Source organism: Tympanuchus pallidicinctus, unplaced genomic scaffold, assembly GCF_026119805.1.
Source record: "Tympanuchus pallidicinctus isolate F22 unplaced genomic scaffold, pur_lepc_1.0 scaffold4, whole genome shotgun sequence".
Classification (NCBI taxonomy): Eukaryota; Metazoa; Chordata; class Aves; order Galliformes; family Phasianidae; genus Tympanuchus; species Tympanuchus pallidicinctus.
Genome location: NW_026294758.1, coordinates 34420049 through 34433172, shown reverse-complemented (window position 1 = coordinate 34433172; position 13124 = coordinate 34420049). Strand labels below are relative to the sequence as shown.

General features: G+C 38.3%; 1 protein-coding gene across 6 annotated transcripts in view; it reads left to right on the top strand.

The window, feature by feature from the left end:
• NTRK2 (neurotrophic receptor tyrosine kinase 2) overlaps positions 1-13124 on the top strand; it is a 206149-nt gene that overhangs the window by 34791 nt on the left and 158234 nt on the right. For all 6 annotated transcript variants that reach the window (XM_052701545.1, XM_052701544.1, XM_052701546.1 and 3 more), the window contains exons 6-8: positions 6711-6847; positions 9697-9829; positions 11333-11632. In XM_052701545.1, coding sequence (XP_052557505.1) covers positions 6711-6847; positions 9697-9829; positions 11333-11632 — 570 coding nt within the window. The remainder of the gene's footprint in view (positions 1-6710; positions 6848-9696; positions 9830-11332; positions 11633-13124) is intronic.

Below are 13124 nucleotides of genomic sequence, written 5' to 3'. Positions count from 1 at the left end.
TTACAGTGGAGTAGTCCTAGCAGTTAGAGCAGTCAATGAAGCAAAAGTGAAGTTATGAAAAAATGAAGTTATATGAAAGGTGGTAATTTTTTTTGCATGTCTCTTACTTGTTGCTGATTCAGTATTTTATTTGTATAATGTTTTAATTTTCACTGAAGATGCTTGTGGTTATCATCTGGGGATAACTTTTGTGAGATTCTGCAGTTATCATTATGTGTTGAGCATTTTGATTTCATGGTTGTGGTGCAACAGTAAATAGAATCTGATGATATATTTCTTCATTTTTTTGTGTGTAACCTTTTGGACAGCCCATTTTGAAGTGCTTTGAAAATGCAGTCAGCCTGAGTTCTGACACTGTAGAGTTCTGTAGAGTTCAGTGGAAACATGCCCACTTATCCCATGGATGAAATTTGGCTTGGAGCTTGTTGGGCTGCAGGTAGTTGCTAAGTGAAACACAGGAGGTGAATCACATATCACATATAACAGCTTCTAGCCTTAGATATTGAATTAGTGGAAAGGTTTTTTGCTTTGCTGTTTTAAACGCATAACAGCCCATTGGAAAAGACTTCAGGAATTTGTAAATATTCCTGTATTTTCAAAGAAGGCAGAATGTTAATGGAATGATACAAGTAAACTACTTTTCTTACACTTTGCGTTGAGAAAAGTGTGGTCAGAGCCAGTAAGATCTCTGAAACTTGCAGATCCATTTACACAATTCTTAAACAAATGGCATTACTAAATATCCTGTTTTCAGGCTCCAGATAATACAAGTATTGGATGTTTCCAAGCTAGTGCTTCAATTAGTGGAATACCTCTTCCCTAGAGAGAAAAAGCAATACCAGAGAAACCAAGAAACTTCAATTGTATTTAAACCTTATGTGAGGCAAGCAGACTAGATCTGGAACACTGTATCTTATGAATCATAGAGAATATTTGATAAATCAGTGGTTCTTTCTTCATCTGGTTCAGTTTGATAGGTGGTTGGTGGTCTTAGTATTAATTTATCATTCTGGGTCTGATATATTTATTAAAAAGATGATTAAGAATTTCAGATAGGGATTAAAATGACTTTATTGAAATTCAGATGTAGTTGACTTGTAATGAGAAAAAATGTCAGTTTTTTCCTGAAAACTATTTGTTCTTTCAGGAACAGGTTGACCTGCAAAAATATACCAAGCTAAAAAGAGGTGTCATGGGCCACATTAAATACCATTTAGTGACAGTACATCATGGCTAGACTCGTGGGAGTTTGAAGACAGCTGATGAAAGTCAGGGGTTTAGCGTGCAGAGAAAATAATAAATGAATGCAATATTGAATTTACAATGTTCTCTTAGGTACTCATTTCTTCATCTTGTCATTCCTGAGGTACTAGTGAGGGTAACTGACGCTATTGAGAGAACTTTTTGATGAAGGCTTTCAAGCAGCTGAAAAAATCTCAGAACTAAATGGGTGTAAGACGAAGCTGAAGAACTCAATCTGGAAATAATTTTGTAAAAAATTTTGGAACTGTGAAGATAGTTAACCAATGAAACAACATCTTGGGTGTAAGGGTGAACTCATTTTTCTCCTTACTTACGACTCTCTTCTAGAATTTGCTGTAATATACTGGCTAGAACCTGAACTTCGTTCTGAGAATTGGTTGCAGACCACAGTTTGTATTAGTTCTCAGCTGTTTCTTAATTAGGTTACACACTTCCTTTGGTAGATATATCACCCATTTTGCTCCACCAAGGCCAGTGTATATTTTCTATAGAAGGTAGTAAGAAGCAGCATGAGGACTGTGAAAGCCCTCTAGGAATTTGGACATACTCTCTGTGTTAATTCTCTTGGACAGATATTTAGCCAAATACTGTAGTAACCTTTGAAAATTTCAGCCAAAGAATTTGGCTGAATGTGATTGTTGAAGTCCCAGCTGTGCACTCTGAAGAAAGATAGAAGACATTCCTTAGTGGTGCTTCACTGTTCCATTGTAATACAGCCTTCAAGTGACTGATTTACACTAACAGTGGTCTGCAAAGGTAAATAGGCGCTCTCTTAAGAGTTTGTTTCTTCTAAGGATAAGTAGAGACTCACTGGACAAAAATGAGTCCTTCCTGCTTGCCTGTGTTGTGCCTCATTCTGCTTGAGTGAGTTGTGCTTGTCCTAATCAAGAAATACTAAATATTCCTTGGATAAAAGTATTACCAATTTGAATATGAAAGCAGATTTTCTCTATGTGGTAAAATACTATAGCTTATAAATAATATAGCTTGTTCCTATCTGAATTCAAAGACATCAATTTTAGTATATGCTTGCTGCCAGCCATTAAACTGAAGTTTACAATTTAGAATATTTAATAGCAAGTTCTGTCCTCCCATTTTTTGAAAGATTGAAAAGCTTTGGGTAGATAATTATTAAGGAAAGTGACATGAGAATAACAAATGAAATAGAGCGGTCTTAAAAAAACAATTGAGAAACTGTTGTACTCTCACAACTGTGCAGGAGCTCAATAAATGTGAACTTCAGAGACAAATTTTGGAACTAGGTAAATGGAATGCTCTTGCTTACAGCCTGAAAGGTACAGCTCATTGCTGCAGAAAGCTATGAATAGAACAAACTTAGAAAAATAAATCGTATACTAGCAGGGTTATTACTGATATCCAGAATTATAAAAATGAATGCTATCTAAGTTTGAAAGAGATATTATGTTTCAGGCTTTGGGGCATAGGTTAATCTCTGTCTGACAGATATCAGGATGAGACTTGTGGGAAGATGATGTCATGTCTACCTTGTGTGGACTCTCCTGGTGCTGCCTGAAAACTGTGCTGGCAGTATACAAAACTATTTGAACTTGTTTGATTGCTTGTATTAATTAATATACAAAGTACTTTAAAATGTACTTCTATATCAACATAAGTGATAGATATCTAATATGCTGTATTAAGTCACGCAGAATCACGGAATCACAGAATCACAGAATTGTAGGGGTTGGAAGGGACCTCCAGAGATCATCAAGTCCAATCCCCCTGCCAAAGCAGGTTCCCTACAGCAGGTAGCACATGTAGGCATCCAGGCGGATCTTGAACATCTCCAGAAAAGGAGACGCCACAGCCACCCTGGGCAGCCTGTTCCAGTGCTCCGTCACCTCACTGTAAAGAAGTTCTTGCGCACATTTGTGCAGAACTTCCTATGCTGCAGCTTGTGTCCGTTTCCCCTTGTCCTGTCTCCACACAATGGTGAAAAAAGTGTGGTCTCGCCATTCTGCCCTCCACATCTTAGATATTTATAGACCTGGATCAGGTCCCCTCTCAGTCTCCTTTTCTCAAGGCTGAACAGACCCAGTTCACTCAGCCTTTCTTCATAGGGGAGATGCTCCAGGCCCTTCACCATCTTTGTGGCCCTCTAATGGACTCCTTCCAAATTAAGTCAAATTAAATCAGGAAGAACTGCAGCATGGTTGGATATCTTTGTGACTGTGTAGGTGTCAAAATGATACTGACTCTTATAAATGGTAACTCACGCTGAGCACACATACTGAGCATATGTGTCTGTTAGAGTGCAGTGTATTTTTTATATGCATTTATTTATTCGTCCAGGTTTTGTGGTTTGGTCTCACAGCTTTGCTGACATGGCCAGTACATCACCTTTTCTATGTATAAGGTCTTATTTTACAATCTCCTTTTTCCAAAAAGAGCCTCTCAACTAATGTGTATTTGTGTGTGTAGCAGTCTGGATGACACCTGAAACAAGGGACAAAATGACCTTCCATTACAGTTCACTAACTCAATATACCTAATGAAAAAAAAAGTGTATCTCAAAGCAATTCTTCTTTATTTCCCACCCACCTATTTTGTCTGTGAAAGGAAATAAAAGGAAAAAAATACAACTATGTGATTATGCTACACTATGCTATACTGTACTATATGTGTGAATAGTTTCATTGAAAATATTTGGCAACGTTCAACTGTGATATACTCTTAACATTTGATTAAATTTAATGCAACTAATTACTCAGAAACATTTTAAATAAATCTGATACAGAAGTCTAATTCTAAATTAAACAAATCTGTCAAAAGTGACACAGGCAGAGTGACCTTGCTTCTGGTCTAGGGAGGGGACTTTTTAAGTGATGATGTCAGGGAGACATTACATGGAGCAACTGGAGAACGGTGCCTGTTGCTGGTAGCTATCCCCAGGAGTGGGCTGTTGAGTCACCATCTCTGGAATTGTTCAAGAAATGTTTAGATGTTGTACAAAGGGACATGGTTAAATGGGGAAATATTGGTGGTAGGTGGATGGTTGGACTAGATGATCTTGGAAGTCTTTTCTAACCTTGGTGATTCTATGATTCTGTACTATAATATAATTCATATAACTATTACACACTTTTTACTGTGTTGATTTCTGCAAGATCTAGCGACTGGTTTTTAGTATAATTTTAAGACTACAAAATAAAAAGCACTGTTATTTTATAACCTTCTGGCCAGTTACAAGCATGATGTAGCTGTTTTACTCAAGGATGTAACACTAGGAGGGCACATGCAGACTTCAACAAGTGAAGAGGACCTGATCAAATTCTTAGTGAGAACCAGAGCCAGTATCAGAGGAATTCAATTTCTGTTGTCTGTCCTATAAGTAAACGCACAGTAAGAAGAGGTTGTTTCAGAATTTAACAGCTACTGAAGGAGAGTTTTAAGGGACCAAAGCTGCTTTTTGCTTATATGAGAGGATTCATGTAGAATCATGTTCTAGTAATAACCATGCATATTTGCATTGTGAAACATCAATCTATCATGTATACTTTGTCCCTGGTAATGCAAGAAGAAGGGAGCCTTACAGTCTTCCGGTATACTCTCAGGTATGGCAAAAGCAATTGGAATGTTTTTCAAAGTAGTCTGGAGGGATAACTTTATGTGGTAGATGATCTCATTACTTCTCTCCTTGTTCCTCAACCAGTGTAATTAATATCCAAATGTTCCCCAAGATTAGCTTTATTTCCTGCCATACTAGTTGACAGACAGTGCTGAGATTTGAATTCACAGCAGGCGAGAGCAGATGGCTACCTTTGCTAACAGATTACTGCATCAAGACATACAGACTGCCCAGCTTTGTCTCAGTTAACTTCAACATATGATTTGTAAAGTGAACATATCAGAAGAAATTTATGACACCTATAATGAGAATCATATTATTGCTTAAAGAAGTAAAGTTGTCTAAGCAATTATTGTACATTTATGCTGATATTAGTAGGCAAGAAAACCACTTGGAAAACAATTAGTCTTTTCTTTGCTGTTAGTTCCTCTCATTTCATTTCTAATGAACTAATTAAACCTGAGATTTCCAAAACATACAAATTCTGTTGAAGTTTAAGCAAACATATCAAAATGTTACAGTTCACTCTAATAAGATTGTTCATTGTTTGTTTGGGACTTTTTACATAAGTAAAGCAGTTCCTCTTTAAACTTTTATACCTGCGAGTCTGTGATGAAACTACAGTACTCTAATTTAAAAGAGAAGAAAGAAAAATAAAACAAAACAGAGAGGGCCATTGTTTTAGAAAGAGAAAAGTAGTAGCAAGGTCATGCATACACATCCAGCATAGCAGATAGGTTAGGCTATTTGAGGTCATAAACTCTGGGCAAAACTTGCCTGGAACAGCTGATGATGATGCCTCATAAATGAGGGCAAGGCTTTGGACAGTGTGTAGCAGCTCCATAGAAAAGCATGGAATGACCTAAGAAAGATCTGATGTTTTTAGCATGATGAATGATTATTTGTCTTGCAAAGAAATGTGTGACAAATGACTTCCTGTGTGCTAGAAGTCAGTCCTGTGTGCTAGAATGCTGGATACTGTTGGCATTATTTTTGAAGATGGTTGATCTATTATTTTTCCTTGTGTATCACATATTATTCTTCTGGAAGTTCCCATTGCTTTGGGTGCTGAAAATGGAGGTGTGAAGTGGTTTATAGCTATGAGATCGAGGGGAAGTGCTGGATCTTGCAGAGTCTGGCCTTTTTCCCTGGTACCATCATGCTGCTTTTCTGCTTTCCCGAGGGCAACAGCTAAGTCTGCTGAAGTGCCTTGAACAGCAGCTCTATACAATAGCCAACCTGCACTTCTGAACTTACTCTCCTCTATTTTGATCTGTTCAGTGCTTTGTTTCCCTCACCTCATTCTTGGGTTTGACTGTGCTTTCTGTGAACTTTGCATGAGAGGGAAGGCTACAATCTCTTGTGTGATACAGGGGCTGGTGGGATTTTCCTCTTGGTGCTGTGGAGAACAGTGAGAGCACCACTTGCCAGTTAGATCCTGGAAAACAAAAATTCTTTTGCAACTGTACCGGAGAGATAGATTAAATTTCTGGTTTTAATAAATGAGAGGGAGAATGGTTATTTTGAAGTTAAAAACTGACGGTAAATTCTATTTGCCCACCTGAAGCATTTTCCTTTAAAATTAGCTGAATGTTTTTGTACACGCAGTAACTTTTTCTTAGGATGCAAAGTGAAGGCAGAGCAGAAAAATGTTTTGTAGCAGTTTAGAGATTGTTGCTATATGTTTTCAGAGATGCTGTCTATACTCCCTGGCTGAATTGTGGGCAATTGACCACGGTGAATATCTAGTTTAGTGGAGTGTTTTTGCCTGCACTTATACAGTTTGTATAGAATGAGCATCTATTTCTGTCAAAAGCAAATATGTATGATTCTTTTGTTGTTGTTGTTTCTGTCGTAGACTTACCCTCAGCAAACTTAAGCAATTATAACATCACTGTGGTGGAAGGAAAGAGCATCACACTGTACTGTGATACAACCGGAGGGCCACCCCCTAATGTGTCTTGGGTGCTCACTAATCTTGTTTCAAACCATGAGGTAAGTTTCATATTCAAAGAAGTGACAATTCAGAGAGAAGAGATACCTGCTTGTGGATGGAACGAAGGTTCATGTCCAGCTTTAGTTAACTTCTAATCAAAAAGATCAAGATTAATGTTGGGATAACATTTATATTCCAGTTAGTTTCAACCCAGGCTAACTGCTGCAGTGGTTCTGGAAAATGTCAAACATTTGCTCCTTGAGATTTGTACATGAGAGCACTGTACTTTCTTGGATGTTATACAGTGAATAAGGATACTAAACAAAAGTGCTTTCTCAGCAACTACACAGAGGGAATAAATCTTACATATCCTGACAATGAAAAAGGCTTTGTGTTGCAAATTGTATTGTATTTTCAAGCCAAAACCCTGGTGACCATATTACCTATTGATTTGACAATTTTGATTGTTGGTATTATTTTGTGTTTTGTTTCATTTTTCTTCAACAAAACAAAGCAACAATGAAGTCTTGGAAGTCAGGGTCACTAAAAGGTAATTAAAATGTTACCAAAAAAATGGCATTTTCTTATGAAGTCTGAAGACATTCTCTTAACAAAGTCCCAGGCAACAGGACTTTTGTTTTCTAAGACCCTTGTGTTCTCTGTCCTTGCCTTGGACTGTGCATGCAGTGGAGACAATTTGTTCTGATGGAGATGCTGATGAGGAGCAGTGTCTTCCACATGCAGCTGCTGACGCCTTAAATTCCATCAATTTTCATGGTTTAAGGCCTTCTGTTATTTACACTTTTATGGCATTGGCTTCATACTGTTCACGAGTATGAGGCTGCCTGAAGATTCCTGATGTGTGCAAATTGTGAGATGTGTACTTCTAAAACTGTTTCTGTAATGCAGAAGAACCAGGACCTCTGGGACCTCTTAATCTTTGCACTTTCTGCTTTGATGTCATTATATTGGGTCTTCACAGGGTTCAACCAGTATGTCTTTCAGCTTTCATGAGTAAGAATTCTGCAGAGCTCTAGTTTTATTTTTAAATTTTCCTCTACTCTGTAAAACTACCTAAAGGCACCAGTCATCATAATGAACAAGAAATTAGAACCGTTTGGGGAACCTATGCCAAGCTGTGCTTTTTCTTCATCTATTTTTCTTTTTTTTTAGTTATGAGCCAAAACAAATGTGGGATACTGTTCAAGAAGTGAGATCATTTCATTTTTTAACCCTCCTATCTTGAAACGCTGTGTTCAGTTTGCTTCAAGGTTTCCAGAAATACTCTGTCCTGGCATAACTTCATGTGTGAGATTTCAGAGGGGCTCGTGGCATAGGCTAGCTGCAACTTTAGCTGTGGAGCACAGTAGTCTTTTCAGTAGCGGAAGAATGAGTGCCTTTTAAACCTCATTTCTCATTTGCAACTATTCTTCCCTTTTCTGCTAGCATTGTTTTTGTTTCATTCCTCTCACTTTCATATCTGTGTTTCTGCCTCCCTTTTCTTCACCTCCTGTGCTGTTTTTGCCTGCTTTTTCTCTCTTTTGTGTTTTACAGAGAGAAACGTTAACAAAAATTAAAATGGTACCCTATTCCTGCAGATTTAACCACACATTCAGCTTTTATGCTGATTTTTTTTTTTTTTTTTGCTATAGATTTCAGTCACGAATCTGTGTTTGGAACCCTTTCTGTGAATCCTCTTTTTAGCACTGCTCATCTCTGAGGGCTGCATGTGGAGAAATGTACAGGGAGCTGCTGGCTTTTCCACTCTGCCTCCCTCAGTGTCACACTGATATCAGTGGGGCATTTAACGCATTTAACTCATATAGAGTTAAGGTGTTACCTCAAGGTTCAAAGTTCCAGTTCTGTATGCAGAACTATTCCTCTGGGTCCCCATTGTCTGCTGGTGAAAGTCACTGCTTTTACAGGTGTATTATCTGTTTGTGCAGCACTGACGTGTATGTGTACACTAAGAAAAGTACCTCAAAAGGAGTTTTTAAAAAGGATACTTATTATTGCTTATTCTCCAAATGTGTTCTGATTCTATTCATTTTTAAGAAAGTAGCTTTGCATTTTATGAAGTATTCAAGTGTGGAAATATAATTATTTGGAGATCATGTGAATGACCTGGTTTAAGAAAACTTTGTCTTTGACAACTAGTTTTGCCAGCTACTATTTTGTTATAATACAGTCCTCTTCACTTTGTGAAGTGTAGCATAGCTGCATATTTAATACGGCATTTAGGCTATAAAGGTGCTGTGAACTTTCTAAGAATCACAATAATCAAGAGTTCTAAGAATTATAATTCTTACTTTAATTAGCCTTAGTATATAAACACATAAAACAGTACTTGGGCAGTAGTGTCTTAGAAAGTATGTCATTTCTCACAAATTGCTTTATGAGAGGAAGAAACTTTTAAAAGAAATTTGGCAAGGGAAGGGATGAGGGAAAAGACACCAGAGCTCAGAACGCAGCAGTGTAAGAAATGTCAGACAAATGCAGGGAGACCAAAGAAAGAATAAAGCAAGCATCAAGAAGGAAGGAGGAAGAAAAAGTTCAAGGGAAGGGACATACCAAAGAAATCAGTCATGAAGTGGAAGAGAGGGATGTGTAGAGGGGTAGAAGTGTTCAGAAAAGGCAGAATCTGGATGGGACAGGGCAAAGTGGATGAGTACAGTATTTACTGCAGGACTGCACTTTTCAAACTTCAGCCCCTGATAGTTACAATTGTTTCTGTGTTTTATGTCTGCTGGATAGGATGCCAAGTAGCATTTTGATTAATTACAGATTGATAGAACTAAGGAGAAAGGAAGGCAAAAAATGCTGTTGAGTTGTGGCCAGTGATTCCCCACCATTCCTTTCTTTCTCTAGGCTGCAGTTGATACATGCATGTTTTTCTGATCATTTGTAGAGTGATACAAGTAAGAATCCTGCCTCGTTAACCATAAAGAATGTTTCATCCATGGACAGCGGACTGTGGATTTCATGTGTGGCGGAGAACATTGTGGGAGAGGTCCAAACCTCTGCAGAACTGACGGTATTCTGTACGTACCCAGGCCTCCATGCAGCTCCTGAGGCCAAACCCCATTATTAACGGCTCTTTTGGGTATAAATATTTTTGGGGTGCACAGGTTGCTAAAACAGGAGCACCTTTGAAGCATGTGAACTGCCTATTGCAGTTAATACTGGGAATAGCCCAGCCAGAAGTTGCTGAGTTTGTCTTCTTCTACTCTGCGTTCTGCAAAAAATACATTTCTAAAGGCTTTATCTTCAGTGAGGACAACCAGTAAACAATAGTCTGAAAGCCAAAGCATTGCCAGTGTGGGAAGGTTTGTAGTGGTGTGCATATACATACATACTATCTTAGGAATTAAGAATGCATAGAATTAACTGTAAGATGCTAACTGTAAGATGTTAAAGTTTGTATTATGTAAAGCAAAAACTGCTTTGTTCGAAAATAACACACTTGAAACATTTGTACTGCCAGATGTAAATTCATTTGTCATGGCTTGAATAATGTGCTTTTTGTCAGGGCCAAAGAGGGGTAAGGAGCATAAGATATGGAGAAACTGGCTACTTAGATTGAAGATCCCATCCTGAATTCATTTTGTGTGAACTAGACAGCATTTTTTCACAAGTTGCAACCCTCTGTTTAATTGAAGATCGGAACATAACTCTTTGTAGATGGCAAACTTTGCTCAGTATGTGTTCACAACAGGGAAAACTAGAGAAAAAATCACTATAGATCTACTTCAAATGGCTTGTAGGTTGAAATTGGATATGTAATAGCTATGGGAAGGAACATAAACTAGAAATATTTCAACAGTGTAAATGAGATTCTGTGCTTGGCACTGTTATGAGTGATAAAAGGGAGTGTAACTAGATGAAATTGGATGCAGTTAAGAATAAATATCAAGGAAAATTTCCCAATAGTGAAATAAAGAGCAAGGTGTTGGAATAGTCTCCTGGGGGAAACAGAACAAGTCTGTAAACTTGAGACATTTAGCAGGTTTGAATAAAGAATGAGAAAACCTGTAGTAGAAAATGGTCATTCCCTGACAGAATAATCCAGGGAATGAAGTCATCTGTACTGGCTTTGATTCTGTGAGGAAAATCATCTGAAAGTTTGGATTCCTGGCAGAGGATATTTCCAGTACTGCTTGCTTTGGGCCAACTTTTACATATTTTCAATGCTGTTCTGTTCTTTCAGCACTGCTCTGCACCATTTTCTTCTGCAGAGTAAAGATAAAATTGCTCTTTTCTCCTTCTCCAGAAACTGATTTTCCCACACTGTCAGGTATGGGATCTGACTGGTGTCCAGTCTTTGGATAAAGCAGTTAGTTTTTCTTCCCTGAAGAATGGTTTCAGTTGTAAATATAGTAACCTACACAGAGCTGATGAGCTTCATGTTTGAGTGTGCTGTGAATAAGTATCATTCCTGAAAGTAACTTCCTGTAATACTTGTGAATGAAAAATATGACTTAAGGGAGTGGGGAAAAGATGTATTCCAGATATTCTGATGTTGTTTACTCTTTTTTCCAATATAGTTGCACCAAATATCACATTTATTGAGTCTCCAACCCCGGACCACCACTGGTGCATTCCATTCACTGTGAAAGGGAACCCTAAGCCCACATTGCAGTGGTTCTATGAAGGAGCTATATTGAATGAGTCTGAATACATCTGTACTAAAATACATGTTATCAATCAAAGTGAATACCACGGCTGCCTTCAGCTGGACAACCCAACCCACCTGAACAATGGTGCTTATACCTTACTGGCCAAGAATGAGTATGGAGAAGATGAAAAGCGGGTTGATGCTCATTTCATGTCGGTGCCTGGAGATGGTGAGTATGATTTCAGTGTTAGCCATTGCAAACTGATGAGAATGTGCTTCTAGCAAGGCTTTTTTCTGTGGATGAATATCTTTAAAATCCATTGTAAAATAATGTTTTTCTTTAACTGTGGAAGCTGTGCTACTTCTCTCTGAATTCTTCCTTTGGGTAACCTCCTCAGTGCTAGGTGAGGCTTGAGGAAAGGTAGCTGCTTCTCAAGCATTTTCTCAAACCTCAGTACTGATCCTGGAAAGCACTGGGAGCCAGTTCAGGCACTCCACAAGCGTTCTACACTGTGTTTGAATTCAGCTAGGCAGTGTATCCAAAGACACAGGGAGTGCCCACACAGCATCTTGTGTCTTGTGGCAAAATCAGTATTGCAGTCCTCTGAGTTGATAATAACAAATTATTTAGGACACAAGAGGGAGCTGGAGAGAAAACAAGTAACCCTGTGGTAGGATGATGGAAGTCTCAGGTCTTCACAGGCATTTAGGTGTCAAATTCTCATTTGTTTCAGCTGAGGTTGAAAACCTACATGCCTATGAATATCTGTGCTCAAAATGGTTTATGTTAATTATGTGCATCTTCTGCTCTGTCTCAGCCCTCTGAGCGGTACATGATCAGGCTCAAGGCAGGCTAACTCAATCACTGCCAGTGATTGATGTTCTGTGTGGTGTGATGTTTCTCCACATCTTCAGAACCACGTGTGAAGTGAATGTAAGAGAATGCAGATGCACATGCAAATTTATTATTCTATCTGTAAGAATCTCTGAGCAGACCAGCTACAGCAGGAGTGGATGGAAACACAGGCATGTTTTAGTGCAGATATTTGCACAGTCATTTCAGAAAATATGAGCATGTGTGCACTTTTGGCTTTTAATCACAGAATATAAAAAGCCTTCTTTTCTGAAGTGGCTATGTGCAATGCTGATGTTATCTGACAGAAGAAGATGTGAATATTTAAACTCTCTCTCCGGAAGTACAGGCAGGCTAGAAACAGTAAAAATATGGTCTGTACTTAGCGTTTGCTGCTAACGACTCGATCTGCTACAGGGCAAAACATAGCAGGTCCTTTCCTTTCCCACCTTTAGAAAGAGAAGGTGAAGAGAGATACAGCCAGACTCTCTTAACTCCTGCTGTCCTTAGCAGTCCTCTCTTCTTTCTTCTCTGCAGTTCTTCCTTAAATAGACTCATTACAAGAACATGCCGTGATTCCAGCTACTGGCATCCTCTGATACTGTACTGTAACAGCTCAGTAACAGTTCACCTTCTCCATGCTCTCTGTGCAATGGAAGCTCTGTCAAATTATGACTATTTAATATGAATCTGGCTTCATTTTCTTGACAGAATAACAGTTTCACTAATACACCTATAATAATTTATCGTTTTTTGTCTTCAATCCATATCCCTCTTACTGTTCTGTTTTGCTTTTATGCTTCTCCCCTGTACTTTTTCCCAGCCTTTAAAATCACTAAATAGAGCAGGAGGTATCCTCCCAATTACA